The 24,634-nt window shown below is 38.8% G+C and overlaps 1 protein-coding gene across 3 annotated transcripts in view; it reads left to right on the forward strand.

Moving 5' to 3' along the window:
• The first annotated feature begins 2,531 nt into the window (after positions 1 to 2,531).
• Positions 2,532 to 24,634, forward strand: part of VPS45 (vacuolar protein sorting 45 homolog) — a 93,645-nt gene continuing 71,542 nt past the window's right edge. The window contains exons 1-10 of one of the 3 annotated variants that reach the window (XR_007516778.1): positions 2,533 to 2,857; positions 3,423 to 3,557; positions 5,264 to 5,324; positions 9,128 to 9,207; positions 12,119 to 12,187; positions 12,304 to 12,441; positions 12,882 to 12,992; positions 15,282 to 15,416; positions 15,988 to 16,101; positions 16,508 to 16,675. Coding sequence is in view for 2 of the 3 variants with exons in the window: in XM_049880321.1 (XP_049736278.1) it covers positions 2,765 to 2,857; positions 3,423 to 3,557; positions 5,264 to 5,324; positions 9,128 to 9,207; positions 12,119 to 12,187; positions 12,304 to 12,441; positions 12,882 to 12,992; positions 15,282 to 15,416; positions 15,988 to 16,101; positions 16,508 to 16,675 (1,104 nt within the window). In the remaining variant the exon portion in view is untranslated. Of the gene's footprint in view, positions 2,858 to 3,422; positions 3,558 to 5,263; positions 5,325 to 9,127; positions 9,208 to 12,118; positions 12,188 to 12,303; positions 12,442 to 12,881; positions 12,993 to 15,281; positions 15,417 to 15,987; positions 16,102 to 16,507; positions 16,676 to 24,634 lie in introns of all 3 variants that reach the window. The other 2 variants (XM_049880321.1, XM_049880323.1) reach the window with 2 other exon arrangements.

Consider the following 24,634-nt stretch of genomic DNA (forward strand, 5'->3'; position numbering starts at 1 on the left):
TTTAACTGCCCACCTTTTGGTTAGCGGCGGAGCGCTTAATCACTGCGCCCCCCAGGCCTCCTTCCAAACCAACACGTTGTGGTGAAGTCGATTCCAACTCATAGAGACCCCATTGGACAGAGGTACCCTTTAGGACAGAGTAGAACTGCCCTATAAGATTTCCAAGGAGCGGCTGGTGGATTTGAGCTCCTGACCTTTGGTTAGCAGCGACCTCTTAACAACTGCGCCACCAGGGCTTCCAGGGCTCCTTTAAAAAAAAAACAAACCTTTGCCCTCTTGTTGATTCCGGTTCATAGCGACCCTATAAGACAGGGTAGAGCTGCCTCATAGGTTTCCAAGGAGAGCCTGGTGCACTCCAACTGCTGACCTTTTTGGTTAGCAGACGTAGCTCTTAACCACTACCCCACCAGGGTTTCCCAGGGCTCCTTAGAAGTGACAGAATCCTATGCTATTTCAAGTGGCTTCTGATCTCCCATACTCAAAAACCGAACCGAACTCACTGCCATCGAGTCGATTACCGACAGGGGTGACAGAATCCTATGATATTTCAAGCGGCTTCTGATCTCCCATACTCAAAAACCGAACCGAACTCACTGCCATCGAGTCGATTACCGACTCATAGCGACCCTATAGGACAGAGCAGAACTGCCCCATAGAGTTTCCAAGGAGCGCCTGGTGGATTGGAACTGCCCATCTTTTGGTTAGCAGCCGTAGCTCTTAACCACTGTGCCACCAGGGTTTCCTGATCTCCCATAAAGGGTTTGAAAACTGTGTGCAGTGTTGCACAAACTAATTTTAACAGCAGAATTAATGTTAACATTCTACGGGTCTAGTTTTAATTGTATGCTTTGTGTAACATAATGATAAATCAAAAAAAAAAAAAAAAAACTCAGTGCCATCGAGTCGATTCCGACTCATGGCGACCCTATAGGACAGAGTAGAACTGCCCCATAGAGTTTCCAAGAAGCGCCTGGCGGATTCGAACTGCTGACCCTTTGGTTAGCACCTGTAGCACTTAACCACTAAGACACCAGGGTTTCCAATATAATGATAGAATGGTTTATTTGGTAAAGTTGAACCCATTGATTAAACTGACCCCAACGAATACTGGTCATTATTTTGGTGGGGATATTTAAAGTATTTATAGTCGCTGGTTTCTTGTAGTTGTTTCTCATTATTTTCCTGATTTTACAATTCTCCTAAGGTTCGGAAAACAAACCTTTACCCTCCTTTTGGAGAAATGGCATGATGGAGAGGAGACCTGTGGGGTATAAACGCAAATGCAGACATTTAGAAGTCGACGGCTTTAAGTTTTATTTCCTCGCTAGGTTTTTGTCGTTTCATAAATCAAAATTTGTGATTTAAGCTTTTCGTTAAAATCCCCACGATAGTTTGCTTTTTGCCCCTCTGAATATGCGCCCCCTACCCATTCTTATTACCATTCTATTAACTCGTTTTTTTTTTTTTTTTTTTTTTTGCCTACAGTTTGAGGGTCACAGATCACCCACGCCCCGCCTGCGCCGGACAGCGGGATGGAGCCAGCGAAGTCCCATCACCCGGTGCGCAGACACGGAGGGTAGAAGTGCGCTCCCGGGAGTACCGAGGGTAACCACCACCCAGGGGCAATCCACGGGAGGAGGGGCATTTGTGTACGGGTGTGGGGAGGGGGTGGGCGGTGGAGAGGGGAGGGCGCCCTCTCTGCGCTCGGGAGCTAAGGCCCTACTCTGCCCCGCCCCCCCCCCAAGCTTCTGGAATGCGCGCGACCCGACAGCTGCGAATTTTGGCAGCTGACCCCAGCCAGCTTCAGGCCACCCATGGGGGATCCAAGGCCTCTCCCAAGATATCCCTAAAGGGCGTTCCCTTTGTTCATGCATTCAGTAAATATTTGTTCAATTTCATTCCTCAATCTTCAGAAAACTAATCCCGGCCTAGCTTTGCAGCCTCTTAATACAGGTGCACTGTGCCTGCCTTGGAGTCCTTTGGTGGTGCAAACCATTAACACGCTGGGCTGCGAACGGGAAGGTTGGCAGTTCGAGTCCACCCAAAGGTGCCTAGGAAGAAAGGCCTGGTGATATGCTTCCAAAAAAATCAACCACTGAAAACCCTATGGAGTACAATTCTACTCTGACACCCATGGGGGCTTCTCCATGGTAACAAGTTTTAACTGGTCTCTACCTTGTTAATGACTCGATGACGCTAGGAAAGACTCTTACCCTCCGCTGTTGAGCAAATACCGCATGCGAATTACCAAATTCCGAGTCCCCAGCGGCTGGGATTATCACGCCACCTCTCTTCCCTTCACTCCGCACTGCCACCCAAGAAAGTGTTAATGGCAAACAGTTGACCACGGCCACGCTCTGTTCCTGCCTCGGTGCCAGCCTTACGCTAAGTTCCTCCACACCGCAAGGCGCCCCCTTCTCCCCAAGCCAGGAGGCGTTTCAAGTCGCAGCCGGGGCCTCCAGGGCCAAGGCCGGAAGAAGTCTGAGAGCCCGGGGCTCAAACACCTCCAGGCGCGAGGTGAGGGAGGAATCCTCCGCGCGAGGCTGCCCAAGGGGTCTCAACCTGGCTTTCCCATCCCGCCGGAAAGCTTGGTTCCCCGGACCCCGCAGCGGAACTACAATTCCCAGTACCGCAGCCGCCCGGACTCCCGGAAGTCGAAGTGAGGAGCAGAGGAAGCTGCTGAGACCCCGCCAACAGGCCAGGGATTAATTTTGCAAGAAAAAGGGGGCGGGAAGGGCTGTGGGGCACCTGTCAATTCGTCACCATGAACGTGGTTTTTGCTGTGAAGCAGTACATTTCCAAAATGATAGAGGACAGTGGACCCGGTATGAAAGTACTTCTCATGGATAAAGAGACGGTGAGTTTGCTTTTCCTTCAGTGTTTATGAAGCAACTGCCCCTCCTTTCCAGTAGCTGGCTGCTTTCCACTGTAGGATTTAGTATTTAATTAAAGATTTTAAAATGAGAGTCAGTTCTGTATGGGAACTGAAAAGTTGCCTAAAGCGTTCCCAGTGGGTTTTAAGATTTCTGGTATCCGGAACAATTGATTGGAATTAGAAATCCTTTTCTAAGTGTCTCTATCAGAAATAATTAATGTGTGAGGCAGAGCACTTGGAAGACTTTGGGGATGGCGCTCTTATTTTCAGCCAACGTTGTGTTTTTAAAGTAAAGCTGAGATGACAGGTTATTATTTTTTGGTCACAGGCTTTAAAAAAACAAAACAACTCTTTAAGGTGATGCAAATTATGGATTGTCTGTGTTCAGAGAGAACATGTTTTTCATTCTGGTACATTGCCTACATGCTTTGAAATGCTCAGTAAAATGGTGAGCTAAGTATTAATGAAAATGCACACAAAGTCTTTGGTGTTGCTTTTTGTTTTTATTATTCTGGACTAACATGATCTTAGTTCTTTTTCTTTACAGACTGGAATAGTGAGTATGGTATACACACAATCAGAGATTCTTCAGAAGGAAGTGTACCTCTTTGAACGCATTGACTCTCAAAATCGAGAGATTATGAAACACCTGAAGGCCATTTGTTTTCTTCGACCTACGAAGGTACTGCATAAACTGAACTGCCATCTACCCAGGCAAATGCAGAAAGAACACCCTGGTTTGAAATACTAAGTAGGCAAAATAAATTTTGTTATCATCATTCATGGCATCATAACTATCCTGATTTGTCAGAGTTATAACCTTGATTCTTCTCCTTCCACTTCTCTGTTCGCCCCTCACAGCCAATTCTTCCTTCAAGATGTCTTTTAGGTTCTTGGCTATTTCTAAGCCAGAACAGAGACCCACATCACTTTATTCCTGGATTAACATGGATACCTATCACATCATATACCATTGCCGTTTAATCTTATATACAGCTATCAGTGTCTTGAATCTTTACTATTTTCTTCACCTCTATACTCAGGAACCTATAGTGGCTCAATTTTATTTCTATGACTAAATCTATATTTAGTAGCCCAACACTCAGAGCCCTCTTTTAGCTGATTTGGTCTGCTTTTAATGTACCCAGTCTTCCTATGGCCCGACCCTGCTTCTCCTCTACAGCCAACCAGGGCTTTTAACCATCCCTCTACATCCTCACTCCTCTCCCCTGTTTGTTTGTTCTCTTCCCCTAATCTAAAGGTTCTTTAGCCTTCTGTCAGTCTTTGTCCATCACCTTCTGAATCTATCTTGAGCCTCTTCTTTAACAACCCTTTCCTAGTACAGTATTATTTTGATACTCTCTTGCCTCTCATATCCATGTTCTTCAACTCCAATGCACTCTTTTACCATGTTTACGGGTTATGTGCTTTCCAAAATACAAATCAAATCATGTCACACCCATTTGAAATCCTTCAATGACTTCTCATTGTTTTAGGATAAAGACAAAATTCCTTAATTGTACCCTGCTATTTTCAGAATCCATTTGACGGCAGTGGGTTTGGTTTTGGTTTATTTGCAAATACTTCACAAATGTTGCAGTTGGTCAGAGTCTTGGATTTGATAAATTGAAAGTGAAAGTGGATATACCCGTTGCCGTTGAGTCAATTCTGACTCATAGAAACCCCATAGGGCTTCCAAGGCTGTAATCTTTATGGAAGCAGACTGCCACATCTTTCTCCCACAGAGCAGCTGGTGGGTTTGAACCACCGACCTTTCAGTTAGTAGCGGAGCGCTTAGCCACGTCACCACCAGGGCTCCTTAAAGTAAATATAATTAACTATTTCTCTTGAATGTTTGTCTTTAAAAGACTAGAGAGACATTTTGGTATTTTATATGAGAATTTTGATCAGATGAACTTAGGAACAAGCAACTTGAGAGAAATTTGCAGAAGTACTGTCAATTTTGTGCTGTACTTCGACATCAGTTTCCTTTGTATTTTTGTCTTAATTTGGCCAAGATGATGCATCTGCTTAATATTTAATGTGTTTATGTATGTTCCCGTTGCTGTCAAGTCGATTCTGACTCATAGTGACCCTATAGGACAGAATAGAACCGCTCCATAGGGTTTCCAAGGAGCGACTGGTGGATTCGAACTTTCGGCCTTTTGATTAGCAACCAGGTTCTTAACCACTGCACCATTTTTGATCATTATATTTTATGTATCTCTTTTTTTGTCCACAACCCTCACTGTCTCCGAACAGACGGACATTTAATGTAGACCTCATCACACAGTGGACTCTCGGTAGACACATAAATAAATCAACAGATGATATTTATTACTTTTTCATTTAAGTAACTCTCTTCATATTTTATTTGTTCTTTCCCAGGAGAATGTAGATTATCTGATTCAGGAGCTCCGAAGACCCAAATATAGTATATATTTTATTTGTAAGTATGTTATTTCACCTACTTAAACATCCTAGTTAGTATGCTCCATTGAGTACATCATATCATCAGTAAGTTAATTGAATCCATCTCTATGAAAGTCTGTTTTTTATGTCTTTTCAAAGTATTGAAAGTCTTGTGATTAGCATTCTATTCCAGAGAGCTAACCGTGATTTCTATTCATCACCGGTCACTTAGGCAAAAACATTTTTTAAGTTCTATTTTGTTTTTTAATATGTTTTGCAAGTGTCAAGTTCTAAGTAGCCACGTTTCACATTGCACATGTGCAACAACAAAACAAATATATGTATATTTCTCTTTTACACTTTTATGAATTGAGATATAAAAACCCAAAAACCAAACCCGTTACCATTGAGTCAATTCCGACTCATAGTGACCCTATAGGACAAAGTAGGAAATTGCCCCGTAGAGTTTCCGAGGAGCACCTGATGGATTTGAACTGCTGAATTTTTGGTTAGCTCTTAACCCCTATGCCACCAGGGTTTCCAAATTGAGGTATAGGTACTGATTTATTAATTTGGGAGGAGGGTATACTTAAGTTTGTTGGAAAAGCAGAGATATATGTTACATACCAGATGAAAACCTTCTCTTTGCTACTTTATGTGTTACTTGAAAGTACAAGCCATCAGGGCATGACTCTTACGTGCACAACTGTTTTTTTTTTTTTTGGAAGGGGGTTGAAATAAACCAAGTTTGTGGGTACTATATAATTTGTATGGATTTTAAAAATATGTATGTAATGTATCTGCTTTGGAAGTTACATCTGTTCTCCTCTAGATGTCATTGTTGATCTTTATAGGATTCAAAAAACCAAACTCATTGCCATCTAGTTGATTCCAACTCACAGCTGTTATTAACTGAAAGGTGGGTGGTTCGAACCCACCAGCCCCTCAGCAGAAGAAAGATGGGTCAGTTAGCTTTTTTTAAAGATTAAAAACACCAAACCCAACCTATTGCCCTCTAGTTGATTTCAACTCATAGTGACCCTATGGGACTGAGTAGAACTGCCCCACAGGGTTTCCGAGGCTGTAAATCTTTGTGGAAACAGACTGCTTTGGAACTGCCAATCTTTCAGATAGTAGCTGAGTGCTTTAACCACTGCACCATCAGAGGCTGTAAAGATTACAGCCTCGGAAACCCCATGGGGCAGTTCTACTCTGTCCTATAGGGTCACTATGAGAAGATAGGATTAGTGCAGTGTAGTCTATTTGGTGACATTTCCAGAACCAGGGACAAAACTTAACACTCAGTATGTAGGAAGTTTGAGAAGTTTTAAAGCTTATTTGGAGGCTTTGGAATTTTAGAGTTTTGATACCTAGACTTTAGTCTAAGACTTTCTTCAGCACATGCCACTATTTAATAAGATACAAAAAAGTAACATTTGTGTAAGTCTCTTTCTCTACACACACACACGCACGCGTGCACGTGCACATGTATATAAATATGGTATATATTAAAGTAGTTAGCACTAAAGCCCACTAAAGATAATCTGTTGAAATTCTTGTGTAGAACAATCAGTTTCAGGATTTTATTTGAAATAAACTAAAATTAACTTGTATATAGTATTTTTATCCGTTACAAACTTCCAGTACAATCTATATTAGTACTAAACTAACACATCTCATTTTTTATCATTTTTGTATGTTTTTATGTCTACTTAATCACTTCCATAATTGGCCTTTCCCCTCCTTTATTTAAAAAAAAGAAGAAGAAAAAAAAAAACCTTTTGATTATAGAAGTTTTCAAATATATATAAAAGTAGAATAGTATATAATAAATCTCCATGTACCCATCATGAAGTTTCAACAATTATCAAGCCATGGCCAGTCTTGTTTTAGCTATCCTGCCACCTACTCCCCCACCAAAATCATTTTGAAGTAAATCTAAGACGTCATATAATTTGACCCATAAATTTTTCAGCATGCATCTCTGAAAGATAAGGACTCATCTAAAAAAGAAAAACAAAATGCCATTATTACATTTAAATAAAAATGAAAAATAATTCCTTGCTGTTCTCAAATATTCGTTCAGTGTTCAAATTTCCAGTTCCCATATGTCTTTTCTTTAAGTTTGTTTGAATCAGGATCAAAATAAGGTCCCCATATTGTTATTGGTTGATCTGTTGTTCACATCTCTTTAATCTTTTATAGGTTCTCTCTCTTTCTCTTTTCCTTGCAATTTATTTATTTATTGAAGAAACTGAATTGTATGTAAAGTTTGCCACAGCCTGGATTTTGCTGAGTGCATCCCCAAGAGGCAGTTTAACATGTTCCTGGAAATTCAGCATGTTCCTCTGTCCTCTAGTTGCTGTAAATTGGTAGTTAGATAACCAAAAACCAAACCTGGTGCCAAGTCAATTCCAACTCCTAGCAACCCTATAGGACAGTAGAACTGCCCCGTAGGGCTTCCAAGGCTATACATTTTTTAGAAGCAGATTGCCACATCTTTCTCCCAAAAGTTCAAACTGCTGAACTTTTGATTGGAAACTGAGCACTCAACCACTGTGCCACCAGGGCCCTTGGTGGTAGTTGGATTGTTAGGTGCTATTGAGTCAGTCCTGACTCAGAGTGACCCTATGTACAACAAAACGAAACACTGCCCGTTCCTGCGCCATCCTCACAGTCGTTGCTGTGTTGAACCCATCGTTGTAGCCACTGTGTCAATCCATCTCATTGAGGAGCTGCCTCTCCTTTGCTGACCATCTACTTTACCAAGTATGATGTCCTTGTTCAGGGACTAGTCCCTCCTGATAACATGTCCAAAGTACATGAGATGAAATCTTGCCATTCTCACGTGTAAGGAGCAATTCTGGCTGTACTTCTTCCAACACAGATTTGTTCATTCTTCTAGCAGTCCATGGTATATTCAGTATTCTTTGCAAATACCATAATTCAAAGGCATCAATTCTTCAGCCTTCTTATTCATTGTCCAGCTTTCGCATGCATATGAGGTGATTGAAAATATCATGGCTTTGGTGAGGCAACCTTAGTCCTCAAAGTGACTTCTTTGATTTGGTAGTTGGATAGAGATGCTTAATGAAATTCAGATTTGATTTCTTTTTGGCAAGAATACTTCATAGGTGATGTATATTTCTGCTAATTTTTTCTTGTTGTATTATTAGCAGCTGTTGATGCTCAATGCTTATATCCATTAATTCATTAAAACCCAAATTAATTCATTAGGGGTTGGAAAAAAAGTGGTGTTATTCGAATTCTACTATTATTTGACCTCTTTGTTCTAGCTGGAATAGCCTATAAAAAGAAATTTCCCCTCATCTACTATTTTGTTACCCAGTGGTATAGTTTGTATACAAAAGACAGGATAAAACCTTACTTTTTTCCATTTATTTACTACTATAAATACAATGAAAACCCTGGTAGTGTAGTGGCTAAGTCCTACGGCTGCTAACCAAAAGGTCGACAGTTCAAGTCCACCAAGTGCTCCTTTGAAACTATGGGGCAGTTCTACTCTGTTCTATAGGGTCGCTGTGAGTTGGAATCGACTCAATGGCAGTGGGTTTGGTTTGGATCAGTATAATAGCTTGGTTCCCTAGCATCCTCCAATGGTGATTTTTTTTTTTTTTTTGGTATTACAACGAATTTATGGATTTAAACATATTTGTGCTGCTCATTCCAATGTGAAGATTTTCAGTTTTACATATGCCATAATCTGTACTGTACTAAACTTCACTTATTTGTTAGGTGTAAACTTTCAGGCCCATTTATGTCTAACTGCAGCAGAGATGCTCTCCTTTGAGTCAACCGCAACTCACTTGTCTGTTTCAGATTTCAGTAATGTCATTAGCAAGAGTGATGTGAAGTCATTGGCTGAAGCTGATGAACAGGAAGTTGTGGCTGAGGTTCAGGTAAACATACTGGTTCTCTAACACATCTCTTGTACTGAGCCTTTTTTAAAAATTCCGTCTAAAAATAAGGAAGGTGCTGTCTCAAAAGAAGGGAGCTTCCTGAGCAGACAAAATAAATATGCATTGCACCAGACTATATCGACTTAGATGGCAATGGGTTTGGATACTCATATTTAGAAAGTTTGGAAGAAGTATCAAAATGAATGGAAACAGAATTAAAGGGATCAGTGAGAATACAGAATAAGGAGATTGGGTTGATGGATTCATAGGAAGGGTTTCACAGGATTGGGGACAGAATCAGATAGGCCATATGCTAGGTTTATGAGCCACAGTATAAGAATATTCATCAGCAGGACTGTGTCTGATTGGGAGAGAATAGGAAGTAAAGGTTGTGAGTGAGGCGTCTTAAAGTTCTGTTTGTGATTATCTTGCTTTGGGAGTTAATAAGCAGACTTGTCGGTAGGTTAAAACTTGGAAACTCCTAAGCAGTTACTCTGCACATTATATAATACCTCACATTAGGCCATGCCATGTTTCCTTTCCCTTCTTAAGCACATAAAAAACAAACCCAGTGCCATCGAGTCGTTCTTAAATACGTTTGTGATATGTCCACTTAAGTGAAGAATATTGTCTTCAGGGACAACAAATAAACAAATTTTGGATTTTTCACAAGAATGTGCTACGTTATAAATGAATAAAAATAATGGCCTATTTTAAATCATATTCTCCCCTGAACAGCAAAGTTCTTTTTTATCTGAGTGTAACATTGTATATTCTTTTTTTTAATTTTTATTATGCTTTAAGTGAAAGTTTACAAATCAAGTCAGTCTCTCACACAAAAACTTACATACACCTTGCTACATACTCCCAATTGCTCTCCCCCTAATGAGACAGCCCGCTTCCTCCCTCTGTCTTCTCTTTTCATGTCCATTTCACCAACTTCTAACCCCCTCTACCCTCTCACTCCCCTCCAGGGAGGAGATGCCAGCATAGTCTCAAGTGTCCGCCTGATCCAAGAAGCTCACTCCTCACCAGCATCCCTCTCCAACCCGTTGTCCAGTCTAATCCCTGTCTGAAGAGTTGGCTTTGGGAATGGTTTCTGTCCTGGGCCAACAGAAGGTCTGGGGGCCATGACCACCGGGGTCCTTCTAGTCTCAGTCAGACCATTAAGCCTGGTCTTTTTATGAGAATTTGGGGTCTGCATCCCACTGCTCTCCTCTCCCTCAGGGGTTCTCTGTTATGTTCCCTGTCAGGGCAGTCCTCGGTTGTAGCCAGGCACCATCTAGCTCTTCTGGTCTCAGGCTGACGTAGTCTCTGGTTTATGTGGCCCTTTCTGTCTCTTGGGCTCATAATTACCTTGTGTCCTTGGTGTTCTTCATTCTCCTTTGATCCAGGTGGGTTGAGACCAATTGATGCATCTTAGATGGCCGCTTGCTAGCGTTTAAGACCCCAGACGCCTCTCTCCAAGGTGGGACGCAGAATGTTTTCATAATAGATTTTATTATACCAATTGGCTTAGATGTCCCCTGAAACCATGGTCCCCAAACTCCTGTCCCTGCTACTCTGGCCTTCGAAGCATTCAGTTTATTCAGGAAACTTCTTTGCTTTTCATTTAATCCAGTTGTGCTGACCTCCCCTGTATTGTGTGTTGTCTTTCCCATCACCTAAAGTAGTTCTTATCTATTATCTAGTGAATACCCCGCTCCTACCTTCCCTCCCTCCCCCCTCTTATAACCGTCAAAGAATATTTTCTTCTCTGTTTAAACTGTTTCTCCTGTTCTTATAATAGTGGTCTTTTTTTATACAATATTTGTCCTTTTGCAACTGACTAATTTCACTCAGCGTTATACCTTCCAGATTCCTCCATGTTATGAAATGTTTCACAGATTCATCACTGTTCTTTATCGATACGTAGTATTCCATTGTGTGAATATACCATTATTTATCCATTCACCCATTGATGGGCACCTTGGTTGCTTCCATCTTTTTGCTATTGGAAACAGTGCGGCAGTGAACATGGGTGTGCATATATCTGTTCGTGTAAAGGCTCTTATTTCTCTAGGATATATTCCATATTCCAAGGAGTGGGATTGCTGGATCGTATGGTAGTTCTATTTCTAGCTTTAAAGGAAGCGCCAAATCAATTTCCAAAGTGGTTGTACCATTTGACATTCCCACCAGCAGTGTATAAGTGTTCCAATCTCTCCACAGCCTCTCCAACATTTATTGTTTTGTGTTTTTTGGATTAATGCCAGCCCTGTTGGAGTGAGATGGAATCTCATTGTAGTTTTGATTTGCATTTCTAATGACCATGAGCATTTCCTCATGTGTGTGTTAGCTACCTGAATGTCTTCTTTAGTGAAGTGGCTGTTTGTATCTTTTGCCCATTTTTTAATTGGGTTATTTGTCTTTTTTGTAGTTGAGTTTTTGTAGTATCATGTAGATTTTAGAGATCAGGCGCTGATCGGACATGTTATAGCGAAAAACTTTTTCCCAGTCTGTAGGTAATCTTTTTACTCTTTTGGTGAAGTCTTTGGATGAGCATAGGTGTTTGATTTTTAGGAGCTCCCAGTTATCCAGTTTTTCTTCTGCATTGTTAGTAATAACACTGTATATTTTATAGCACTATTTTATTTTTACTAATTGACAAGTGTGTATAGATGTCTCTGGAAATAAAATGTGTATGTCTTTACAACGTCTTTTTTTTTTTTTTTGAAAGATTGTTACTGTTTTATAATCATTTTATTGATTACCTCACGTTGACTCTTGTTAATTGAGCAGTTTTTGTATCTCTGTTGCACCTGAATTTCATCGAGTTTGATGTTTTGGGATTATATCACATATGAAAACATTACTGCATGGTAAAACGAGAGTTTATGGAATGATTAATCCTGATGTTCTTTATTTGCAGGAATTCTATGGTGATTACATTGCTGTGAATCCACATTTGTTCTCCCTTAATATTTTGGGCTGCTGCCAGGTATGGAAGGAAAAGAAATAAAGTTAGTTCATCAGGTGGGAGTTAATTCAACAAGTAATTGGACTTGTGAAAGAAAGTTCAAATATTTTCTCTGGATATATGTTTTTAATAAAAAGGGTCGAAATTGGGATCCAGCGCAGCTATCCAGAACAACCCAAGGACTGACAGCTCTCCTTTTATCTCTGAAGAAGTGTCCCATGATTCGTTACCAGCTTTCGTCAGAGGCAGCAAAGAGACTCGCTGAATGTGTTAAGGTATGGCATTGCCTGCCCCTGGCTCCAGAACATGAAGGCCATTCACTTCCCTATGGAAGAGAAGGCTACCTTTTATTTCAGAAACAAAAAATATATATATTTTATGTAGAACCAAGGAGATGATGTATTAGGCTACTGGCAAAGAGGTAGGTGTGTTGTAATCCAAAACCAAAAGCAATAAATTAAAGCTAAGATTCTTAAGTTCTAACTCAGGAAACATCCACAAACTAACCTTTTTTGGTCCAGTTAAACCACTTATAAAACAGGGTTTCAAATCCTAATCTCTCTTAACTTTTGAAGCTTTTTATTCCTTTTATGGAAGGCTTGTGCAGGTGCAAGGAACTACTGTTAGATATGGTTTTTGTGTGTAATTTCCTATTTTTATCATCTTTATCTGCAACTAATTGGTTGACCAAACCGTCTTTGTCTCTCATCCACAGCAAGTGATAACTAAAGAATATGAACTTTTTGAATTCCGGCGAACTGAGGTTCCTCCATTGCTGCTTATTTTAGATCGCTGTGATGATGCCATCACCCCATTGCTAAACCAGGTGCAAAATAAACCTTTCTTACTAAAATAGAAAGACCATTTTAAGTAGTGTCCATCAAAAAGCAGAAATGGAAATCGACAGCATGATCCGTTTTTTTGCCTCCTTATTTTTAGTTGTTCTTGTTTTTGCCTTGTGTTTCCTGATGTTTTGGTTTTACCATTCTTCCAGTCACAGTTATCTCTGACTCTTCTACCTCATCCTTCCTGTCCCTTTTGGCCACTACTCCCCACCCCTAATAAAGGCAACTTCTAAGTTCTGTAGATTCTCCTTTTCCTATGTTTCTTTCTGTCTGCTCTTTCCCATTCTTAATGCCATTACCTTGGTGGTAATTACCTGATCTTATGCAGGAATGCTGAAATCATCATCTAGTTGATTCCCCACTTTTAATTTCTTCTCACTCTAATATATTCTACGGACATATTGTTGTTAAATTACTTAAAGCATAGCTCTAATCCTATTATTCCCCTGGCTTAAAAATCTCTATTGATTTCCATTTGCCTACTGCATTGAGCGTAAACTCAAATTGGCATCCAAGAGCCTTCGCAATAAGGCTCAACCCTCGTATAAAACTGGACAGGTCACTGCTGCCCAAATATGCCCCATGGCTTCCTGCCATGGTGTTTTTATTCATGTTGTAACCTTTGTTTAAACTGTAAAATTGTTAGACTAGCTTTTCTTCCCATCTCTACCTATCAAAACACTTTCTTAAAACCACTCAAAAGCCATTTAATTTCTCGATAACCTATATTCTTTCCATCAGACGTGTTCTTTGTTTCTAAAATCACTATATAACTTGCATCTCTCTATGTCTCATGCTTCCTTGTTATATCTTTGGCTGTTTTCACCCTTCCTCAGTTATATATTCCTTCAAGATAGACTGTATCTTACCACTGTTTTTTCTCCTTCAAGTACCAGAACAGTGCCTTGCACATAATAGGTGCTTTGTTAATAGTGAATATGAATTTTTTTTTTAAAGTAGAGTCTATATTTTAGTTTCTTCCCAGCTTATAATAATGTTAATGCCAAAAGAAATCTGTGGCTGTGGAATGAAACTTCTCTATGGTATAGGATAGCCTCATATTCCTAAAACTCAAAGTTACATATATTTGCTAAAGAAACTTGAAAATAAAAAAAGTGGAAAGAAAAATAATAGCTTGTAATTCTGTTTTCCAAAGAAAACCAGTTGTTCATTTAACAGATTTCACTGAAAACCTATTACATGCCAGATAGTGTACTGAGTTCTAGAAATAAAAGGGTGAAAGATACAGTCTCTGCCCTCAAAGAGTTCATGGTCCAATGGGAACAGAAGTAGACAGATAATTGTAATTATATAATAAGTGCTGTGGTAGAAGGCATGCACATCATGCCGTCTGTGGGAGCATGAAACATTTTGTTGTACTTATTTTAAATGCCCTAAGGGAACTTGCTTTTTTTCTATGGTACATGTTTTAGGAATAAAGCAACTTCTTTTATAATCTCTTAAATTAATTCTTGATAAATCTAGAGTGCTTAAACCGAGCTATACGAATATAAATTCTTCTAGCATACCAAGATTTAGAAAGTACATTCCTGGCGAATACTTAACTTTTGTCTAATGGGCTTGTGACTAAATTGATTTATTCCCCATAAATGGTGAGAAGGCAAGATTTGGAGTTTCTCTTTTCCAGTTTTGCTGAATAAGTTCATTCTTCCTAAGACTGGAAACCAGTCTTCTCCACAATTCATATTAAGTAAAAATATAAAATAAAATGGATGCAGAGGAAAGCTTCTGAATATGCCAGTATTTTGATCAACTCACAAGGTTTTTTTCTGATAATATTAGTGTTCCCAAGATAAATATAGCACCACTCAGATCGGCAAGAACACACTTCTCATGCTGCAGAAAACCACAGAAGCGTACAGGAAATGGTACAGCTTGTAACTGCAGTACCAATATAGCCCTATCTGTGAAGCCAAAAATATACTCTTAATTCACAGGCAAAGATTGGAGCTAATGATAGATCTAATTTGTTTTCTTTCTATCAAGAAAATTAATCTTGTTACCTTTCTTCCAAAAGTGTAAAAGTATTTTGACTTTTGAGTGTTTAACTAATTAAAATGACAATCTTAATGCTTATTATAGCACAAAATAGTAATATAATTTGAACTAAATAGAGGAGCTCTATGTAAAGAAGGCTGATTACCAAGAATGTTATTAAATTTTATTTGTTTTCGTGAACATTGACTATTTCCATGTTTTGTCAGTTACCAGCTTTTTTTTTTTTTTTTTTGTCATAATTCTTTATTTAGTGGACATATCAGGCCATGGTCCATGAACTATTAGGGATAAACAACAATCGGATTGATCTTTCCAGAGTTCCAGGGATCAGTAAAGACTTGAGAGAAGTGGTCCTGTCTGCTGAAAATGATGAATTCTATGCCAATGTAGGTGTTTTGGTATTTTTTTTATATCGTAATTGTGTTTATGTAAGAAGGCCAATATTGGCTTCTTAGAATGGGAGTAGGAAAACCTGGTGGCGTAGTGGCTAAGAGCTACAGCTGCTAACCAAGAGGTCGGCAGTTCGAATCCGCCAAATGCTCCTTGGAAACTCTATGGGGCAGTTCTACTCTGTTCTGTAGGGTCGCTATGAGTCAGAATCGACTCGATGGCAGTGGGTATTGGTATTGGTATAGAATGGGAGTTTCTGTGAGTCTGAAGTAGATAAGACTGTATCCCAAGGAAAGGCAGAAGACTTGGATTCTAACCCTTTACAATATTTTTTTTTCATAGAAAAAACCCAATTTAATTACTTCCCTTTCTATCTAGTAGCCCTTTGTGTGAATAGTAATGGTATTCATCATCAGTGTCCTGGCCTGTGTCCAAAAATGGTAATTATAATGGGATTCTTGTCTTTCACTTCTAACTGTATACAAGATTCTTTTTCACTTCTTGTTTTAAGTTGTATGAAAGTCAGACTAGTTGATAGAACTGTTTTTCTAACTTCCTTTTTCACAGAATATGTACCTGAACTTCGCTGAGATTGGTAGCAATATAAAGAATCTCATGGAAGACTTTCAGAAGAAGAAACCAAAAGAACAGCAAAAACTAGAATCAATTGCAGACATGAAGGTAAATCGAACATGTACATGTATGGCTAACATGCAAGACTTTGGAAACATTCATGGAAGCAACATTTCTGGAATCTTCTAGGTCTGATTTTTTACCTTGATTCATTATATTTGGTTCGAGACTTACTTTCTGTGGTGTCTCTCTTTAGTAAACAATATAGTGAAAACTTCATAATAAGCCATGTGCTTCTTTCCATTCTTCAGCTATACTTGGACTTTTAAAAACTCAGTCTGCTGACATATACCAGTTCTTCTCTTTTTAAGCATAACAAAATGTCATGTGATTGAAAGTTGTAGGTTCCTTAGTCTGTGTGGAAAATAATCCCTGCTTTTTTTTTTATTTTAATATGTATCTATTCTCAGTCAAGAAATAAAAGAACCTCCTATTGATGTTTTCCCCGTGGCAGGCATTTGTTGAGAATTATCCACAGTTTAAGAAGATGTCTGGGACTGTATCAAAGCATGTGACAGTGGTTGGAGAGCTGTCTCGGTTGGTCAGTGAACGGAATCTGCTGGAGGTTTCGGAGGTTGAGCAAGAACTAGCCTGTCAAAATGACCATTCTAGTGCTCTCCAGGTATCTTATTCAGTCCCATTTGATGAGTACTTTTTTAGTACCTTTTTATGTGTAAGGCACTGTGCCAGGCAGAGCAAGAGATACAAAGGCAAGTAATCCTTCTTCACCAACATGGAGTTTACAGTGTAACAAGAAGTTGAGACAAGAACACAAATTATTACCATTTAAGATAGACCTTTGTAAGAGCCACAGGAAAAGTACAACATGCAGTGGGAATTCCAGAGGGTTCAATGAGTTAATTGAGTATTTATGAAAGTACCCTAGTCTACCAGAAAGAGTACTAGACTAGAATTAGAAAATCTGGATTATAGTGTTTGGTTTGCCACTTACTGGCTTTGTGATCCAGAGCTGTTGACTTAATCTCTGAGCCAGTTCGCTCATATGTAAAATAGGCATAATAATACTTACCTCACCAGGTTGAGATTTTAAAAGTTATCATGTATATGAAAATGTATTATCTAAGGTTTTGTTTTATTACTGAACATCTGCTTTTCTTTCTACAAATATGTGAATGCCTGCTACATGTACATACTGATATGAGGGTCTAGGGATACTGTACAAGTTTCCTAGGGCTCCCTTAACAAATTACCACAGACCAGGTGGCTTAAAACAACAGAAATGTATTCTCTCACGGTCCTAGAGGCTAGAATTCCGAAATCAAGATATCAGCCAGCCATACTTCCTCTGAGGGCTCTAGGGGAAGAATTCTTCCTTGCCTCTTCTTAGCTTCTGGTGATTGTCGGCAGTCCTTGACACATCCCTCCCTTCTGCCTCTGTTGTCATGTGGCCTTATTATAAGGACACCAGTCATTGCATTTAGGACCCACACTCAACAGGTATGACCTCATCTTAACTAATTACATCTGCAAGACTTCATTTCCAAATAAGGTCACATTCTGAGGTTCTGAGTGGACACGAATATTTGGGGACACTATTCAGCCCAGAAGAAGCCCTGTGGCACAGTGGTTTAAGCACTTGACTGCTAACCGGAAGGCCAGTGGTTCGAACCCACCAGCCTCAGAAGAAAGGCAATCTGCTTCTGTAAAGATTACGGCTTTGGAAACCCCATAACGCAGTTCTACTCTGTCCTGTAGGGTCACTGTGAGTTGAAATCGACTCTGTGGCAATGGGTTTGGTTTTTTTGGTGGATATTCAACCCAGTACAGGTACAAAGATGAATAAGATACAATCCTTTCTCTTAAAGAGCACACACTGTAGTAGGGAAGAAAGAAATTTAAACCATGAATCAAATACCATACAACAAGTTTGGAAATACAGAGGAAGGAGCAGCTGTTTTCCCTAAGGGCAAGCATGAAAGGCTTCTTAGAGAAGATGACATTACATTTGGGTCTGGACAGATGAATAAGTAGGAGCGCATCAAGCAGAGAACGGGAGGAAACATTCCCAGCAGAGACAATGCCAGCATGGAGATGTGAAGAAAGAAAAAAAAAGCAAATGAAGGAAACGGCATAATTCAGTGTAGCTAATGCAGGGTACAAGATGAGAAGTGGTCTTAGATAACCCAAAAAAGATAAATTGGGGTCTGGTTATGGCCATTGAAAAGTGGTTGGTCTTTAATCTTAAAATGATGGGGAGCTACCACAGGATTTAAAAGTGACATAATTAGACCCTGACCTCAAGAAATTTACAGTCTAGTTAAAGAGCCAGAACTAAAGCACAAGAAACAATTAGATGATGTTTCAAGGTAACATTTAATTAAGTCAAAAGTATGTTACTGATTATAAGATAGGAGGTTATTAGGGACAGTTTTTTAGAGAAGATGCTATTAAGCTGGACCTTAAAGAATGAAAAGAATTTGGAGGAGGATTTCAGTCAAGGATAACAGCAAAAGCAAAGATGCAGAAGTATGCAGGAAATAATGAACAGTTTGACCTGTCGAGTGTGGGTGTGGAAAAGAATTAGGATATAAAATTGAATAGGTAAACATGAACCCGTTTATGGAGAGGCTTGTAAGAGGAATTTGTACTTGCTGAGATAGGCATAGAGATCTAGTGTAGGGTCTTGTGTGGAAAGTTGAGGTAATGAAAGTATTTTAAGAAATTTAATCTAGTAAAGATGCTTTAAGATGGACAAACTAAAGTCAGAGGCTAGTAGACTCTGACATTAGTAAAAATGTACAGTTGGGGAAAATCTGAGAGACAGTTCAAAGGTGAGAAAATATGAATTTAATGTGGATGTCAGGATACCAAGACAGTACAAATCAGATGATTCCAAAGTTCCTAGAAAATGGCAAAATGTGGTGTTACTGACAAATAAGTAATTTAGGAATTAAGTTCCTTTGGGAGAGCCATTTCTAAACCACTTATTATACGAAGCAGATTTCCTAGTTGATTACCTGTTGAGTTTGAGTCGACTCCTACTCATAGTGACCCCATAGGACAGGGTAGAACTGTCCTGTAGGGCTCCAGTGAGTGACTGGTGGATTCAGACTGCCAGCCTTTTGGTTAGCAGCCAAGAGCTTAACCACTGAGTCACCAGAGCTCTTTTCCTAATTAATAGAACCCAAAAAAGTTTTTTTTTTTTTTTTTTTTAATGAGTCGGAATTGACTCAACGGCAGTGGGTTTGGTTTTTTTGGTTTTATGTTCTGAAGTTTTATCTCTTTGTTTCCTTCCTGCAATTGTACTTTATTTATGAAATAAAACCATCATGGTATAATGTAAATAACACAGGCTTTAGAGCCAGGCCTGGTGGTATAGTGGTGAAGTGTTCAGCTGCCTCATGGTAAGGTCGGCAGTTTGAACCCACTGGCTGCTTGGCAGGAGAAAGGTGTGGCAGTCTACGTCATAAAAATTTACGGCCTTGGAAACCGTATGGGGCAGTTCTGCTCTGTCTCACAGCATCGCTGTGAGTTGGAATTGACTCGATGGCAGTGGGTTTGGTTTTTGGTTTTATCCTGGCTTATATCCTGTCTCTACTTAACAGAATTTCTTTGGGAAAATTACTTACTTACTTTGTCCAAGCCTCAGTTTCCTATCTGTAAAATGGGAATAATGATTTCAAACTTTTCAATTGTTACAGGGATTCAGTGAGATATATGAAATGCTTCACATGTAATAGGTGCTTTGTAAATGTTGATCCTCTTTCTCTAAACTTTTTTTTTTTTTTTTTAATATGTGGTACAATCAAAAGCAAGAAATCTATCTGTGGGTGCTTTACCCGTAAACCTGTTGCCATCAAGTTGATTCTGACTCAGAGACCCTAAAGGACAGAGTAGAACTGCCCCATAAGGTTTCCAAGGAGCACCTGGTGGATTTGAACTTTTGGTTAGTAGCCATAGCGCTTAATCACTATGTCACCAGGTTTTCTGTGGGTGTTCTAGTTATACCAAAGTCTTTTCCAAGATTTATAGTTGTTGGTTTTAATTTTTTTTTTTTAACATTTATGAAGGTTTCCTCTGAAAGCACTACCATTTTGAAAATCATGAAGATGCTATTTGCTTGCTATTTATGAGAAGTGCTTCTGTCATCACTATCTTAATTTTGTCCCTGTGTTCTTAAATCTTGACAAAGAATTCTCAGTTTTTTAGGCTAACTTTATTGTCATTTTTTTTAGTTGTAAAATCTATATATAACACAATATTTGCCAACTCCACATTTTTTACATGTGCAGTTCAGTGATAGCAATTACATTGATCATATTGTGCATCCATCACAATTATCCATTGCCAAGTTTTCTGTCACCATTAACAGATACTCAGCGCTTCCTAAACCATGATTTCCCCTTTCCCCCCTCCCTTTTGCTCTTGGTAAGCACTAATCAACTTTGGTCTCTATGCCTATTCTAGATATTTCATATAAGAAACCATAGATATTTGCCCTTTTTGTGATTGACTTAACTCAAGCATGATGTTTTCAGGGTTCATGTATGTTGTAGCATGTATCAGAACTTTGTTTCTCTTTGTGGTCAGGTAATATTCCACTGTATGTATATACCACGTTTTGTTTATGCATTCATCTGTCGATGGACATTTTGCTTGTTCCCACCTTTTGGCTATTTGTAAATAGTGCTGCACTGAGCATTGGTGTACATGTGTCTGTGTTGCTGCTTTCAAGTCTCTCGGGTATATACCTAGGAATGGAGTTGCTAGGTTATATGGTAGTTCTAGGTTCACTTTTTGAGGAACCACTAAACAGTTTTCCACAGCAGCTGTACCATTTTGCGTTCCCACCAGCAATGGGTAAGGTTTCCAATTTTTCCATATCCGTGCCAACATTTGTTGTTTTCTGTTTTTCTTTGATCTTAGCCATCCTGGTGTGGGTGAAGTGGTATCTTATTGTGGTTTTGGTTGCATCTCCTTAATGGCAAATGATGTGGAGCATCTTTTCATGTGCTTGTGCATTTGCATACACAAATGTGGCCATTTGTGTGTTTTCTTTTGTGAAGTTCTGTTCATATCTTTAGCCCATCTTTTGATTGGGTTGGTTGTTTTTTTGTTATTAAGTTGTAGCAGTTCTTCATATATTCTGAATATTAAACCCTTATCCTGATACATGGTTCCAAAAATTTTCTTCCGTTACTTTGTTGTTAAAGTCCTTTATTGAACAGAAGTTTTTAATTTTGATGAAGTCCTGTTTATCTGTTTTCTCGTTTGTTGCTTGTGCTTCTGTAGTCATATCTAGGAATACTTTATTATTTCTTTATTTATGTTAAATTCTAATTCTTAAATAGATAATATAAATACGTGGTGAAAGGGATAGGTAGTAAAAACTGAGTCTATTACTAGTTTCACATGCATTCTTATTCTGTATACGTGCAAGCCTCTGTGTGTGTCTCTCTTTTTTTTTTTTAATTTACGTGATACCATACTGTACACATCGTGCCGTGGTGGCACAGTGGTTAAGTGTTTGGCTGCTAACCAAAAGGTCGGCAGTTCGAATCCACCAGCCACTCCTTGGAAACCCTAAGGGGCAGTTCTGCTCTGTCCTATAGGGTCCCTATGAGTCAATCAACTCGACAGCAACGTGTTTTATTTTTTTTTTAAATACTGTACACGTAGTTCTCAATTTTGTTGTTTTACTTAACCATGTATCCAAGAGACTGTTCCAAATCAGAGCCTAAAGACTCGTTCTTTTTAATCACTAAATAATATTCCTTTATAAAGATGTATCATAATTAACTTAACTTGGCTAACTTCAGACAACATTACTAATAGTAGTTTATAGTTGTTTTGTGGGCCTAATAGAAGTGTTCCTATCAAAACTTTTTATTTATCTCAATATAATGAGATTTCTGCTTCTTAGTAAATAAAAAAAATTTTTTTTACCCTGTCCAGTAAGTAAATTTAAATTTCCTTATGTTTATCATTTTGTTTTGCTCTTTAAAACAATAGAAGTAAACTTTAGTTATTATCAGATTTTAGTATTTTTAGTTGTATCTACCATATGGAAAGCAGCTGGAAAAAGCTTCTGTAATTCTTTGCCTAAAATCTTATTTTTGTTTGCTTTTTAAAAAATAGATACTTTAAAAATATGAACTCCACTGTGATCCAGTTTGTGTTTTAAAAAGCCATCTTTTAAAGGTTTTCTTACTCAAGGTATTGGAGTTTTACAGTGAACAGTTGATTTGGGCTCCCTATCATAAAGGATTTCTTTGGCAACATGATTTAAATGGTTTATAAAGGGAACTTTTGTTTAATAATGAGTGGATGCTGGGGTCCTGACCCCTCAATGGATTATAGCATTCCTTGGCTTGACCTTAGATGATAATACGTCATGAAGCAATGAATTGAGGTTTTTGAGTAGAGATGGAGTTTGCGTTATTGAATGGTAACTATCATGGTTAGGAAAAAAATGCTCATATAAAAATTAACCTATAAATTGCTGACACTTCTAACCAGTTACCCACAGGCTTATGCAAAAATGATTAAGAATTTCGCTAGAACCAAAGTGCAGTATACTACTATTGAAATATGTCCATATTCTCAGAAAAAGAAACTCACTTGATTAGTAAAGAAGATTTTTCACACCATGAAGAGAAACATCTTCAAATATGAGCAATTTATTTTGTTGAGTTTTTTCTCCCATGTTGTCACATCACAGCTTTTCATTTGGAGTGAGGAACCTATCTGTTATATTGCTGACTCCTTCTGCTGACTCTGGGTAAGAGCTCTCAAATCATCCCGTTAACGACATATAGTAAAGACTTATAAATACTTGGTAGGAAAAATAGTTCTATTTGAAGCAGTGTAATGTAACTAAGAGCTTGGGGCTTTGATGGCTTGGTTTTGAAAATGATTCCTAGCCACTTTGTACCTCAGTAAAGTGTGGAATCTTATCAGTACTACCTCAGAGATCGTTGTGAGGGATCAGCAGCTGATACGGGCAAAGCACGTACTATGGTACCTGGTACTTGTAACATTCAACAGATGTTAGCTATCATCATTATCAGTATTATTATTTGATGTTACTTTCTGTTTTCTTTATGACACCCAGGACATGTTTTTTAGTCCACTGTCATCAGTGGACTTGGGTCTCTCCCTGGTTTCAGAAAGTTTTTTCTGCTTCTCATTGCAATCATAAGAAAATTGTTTGCCAAACATTTAGCAGACAATTTTACTTTGATCATTTACAGTAAAAATGATCCTTTCTTCTCTAAACCAACAGGTAGCCAGTGTTATCGAAATAGCATTGACCAGCAGAAGATGTGCTGCAAAGCTAAATTTTATGTTGACTAGTCATTAAGAAAAAGAATACTGACTCAGATGTAGTTTCCAGTCAGTGGAATTGGGTCCTGGCCACTTTTCTTATAATTTTGCTAGATAAGCTCTTTATCACCCCATAATACTATTCTCTTAAACTGTTAGATTAGATGCAATTTTATCCATACCAGCATGTTGGAAGCTTCTGCCAGCTCCGTCTTGCTGCCTAATCTGTTGGCTTATATTGCTATTTGTTGAGTGTGTGATAGTAGATAGCAAGGAAGGTATCCTGTTCTTTAGGTTAAATTAAAGCAAAAAATAGACTTTTTAATTACTGACTTCATTTGTGATTATGTACAATAGCTTAAAATGTAGGTATGTCACTGTAAAAATCTTTTTCATGTGCTCCTCTATCGTGGTTTTGGTAGGAAAAAAGAAAAGTAGTTAACCAGAAAAAATGGAACAGTCTTTAAATGTTAGGAAAGAATTGTTTTCTCATTGATATCTTGTGAGTGCATTTACCTCCAAAGACAGTATGTTTTTCTTTTCCTTTTCCTTGATTAGTCCTACACGGGTACTGGAGTTTGGTGGAAGCTTTTGAATCTTGTCTTCATAAGTGGGCAATAGTTTTCTCTTTTGCTCTAACTCAGTCATTGTTATTATGTGACAGTATATGCTTTTCTCTCAATAGCCACAAGGCTTATGGAAAATTTAATAAGAAAAGAGAAACCAAAACATTTATTTATAGTTCTGTCATATTTCCAACATACAAATACTACCATGTAGCACACACCTGCTGTGTAATTAGAAGCCTCTCCAATTCTTTTTCCTCCTTCGTTTAAAACCCATTGCCATCTAGTCGATTCCAACTCATAGCGACCCTGTAGGACAGAACAGAACTGCCAGATAGTGTTTCCAAGGAGCGGCTGTTAGATTTGAAGTGCCGACCTCTCGGTTAGTAGCCAGGCTCTTAACCACTGTGCCACCAGGGCTCCTGCTTCTCTGTTTAGTACCCTGAAATTTCAACATAATGTTTTCCACTGTTAGTCAGGTCTATGAGTCAAATAACCATGAGGGAAATGGTTCAAAATTAAGTTAAAGGCTAACATGGAATTTAGGCAGACAAAAAGGCCTGCTTCTCCAAGGACATATAGTCAAAAGTGAAGAAAACTCAGCTTGTACTTCCAGGTCCCTTCTCATAAGGAAATAGATAAGTCTAGCCAGAGCACTGACCTGGTCAATGGGTTGGGTATTCATGTCTCAAAAGCAGTCAAAGTAGTCCACTCAAACTAAACCTAGG

This window comes from Elephas maximus, chromosome 3 (genome assembly GCF_024166365.1).
Source record: "Elephas maximus indicus isolate mEleMax1 chromosome 3, mEleMax1 primary haplotype, whole genome shotgun sequence".
Lineage (NCBI taxonomy): Eukaryota > Metazoa > Chordata > Mammalia > Proboscidea > Elephantidae > Elephas > Elephas maximus.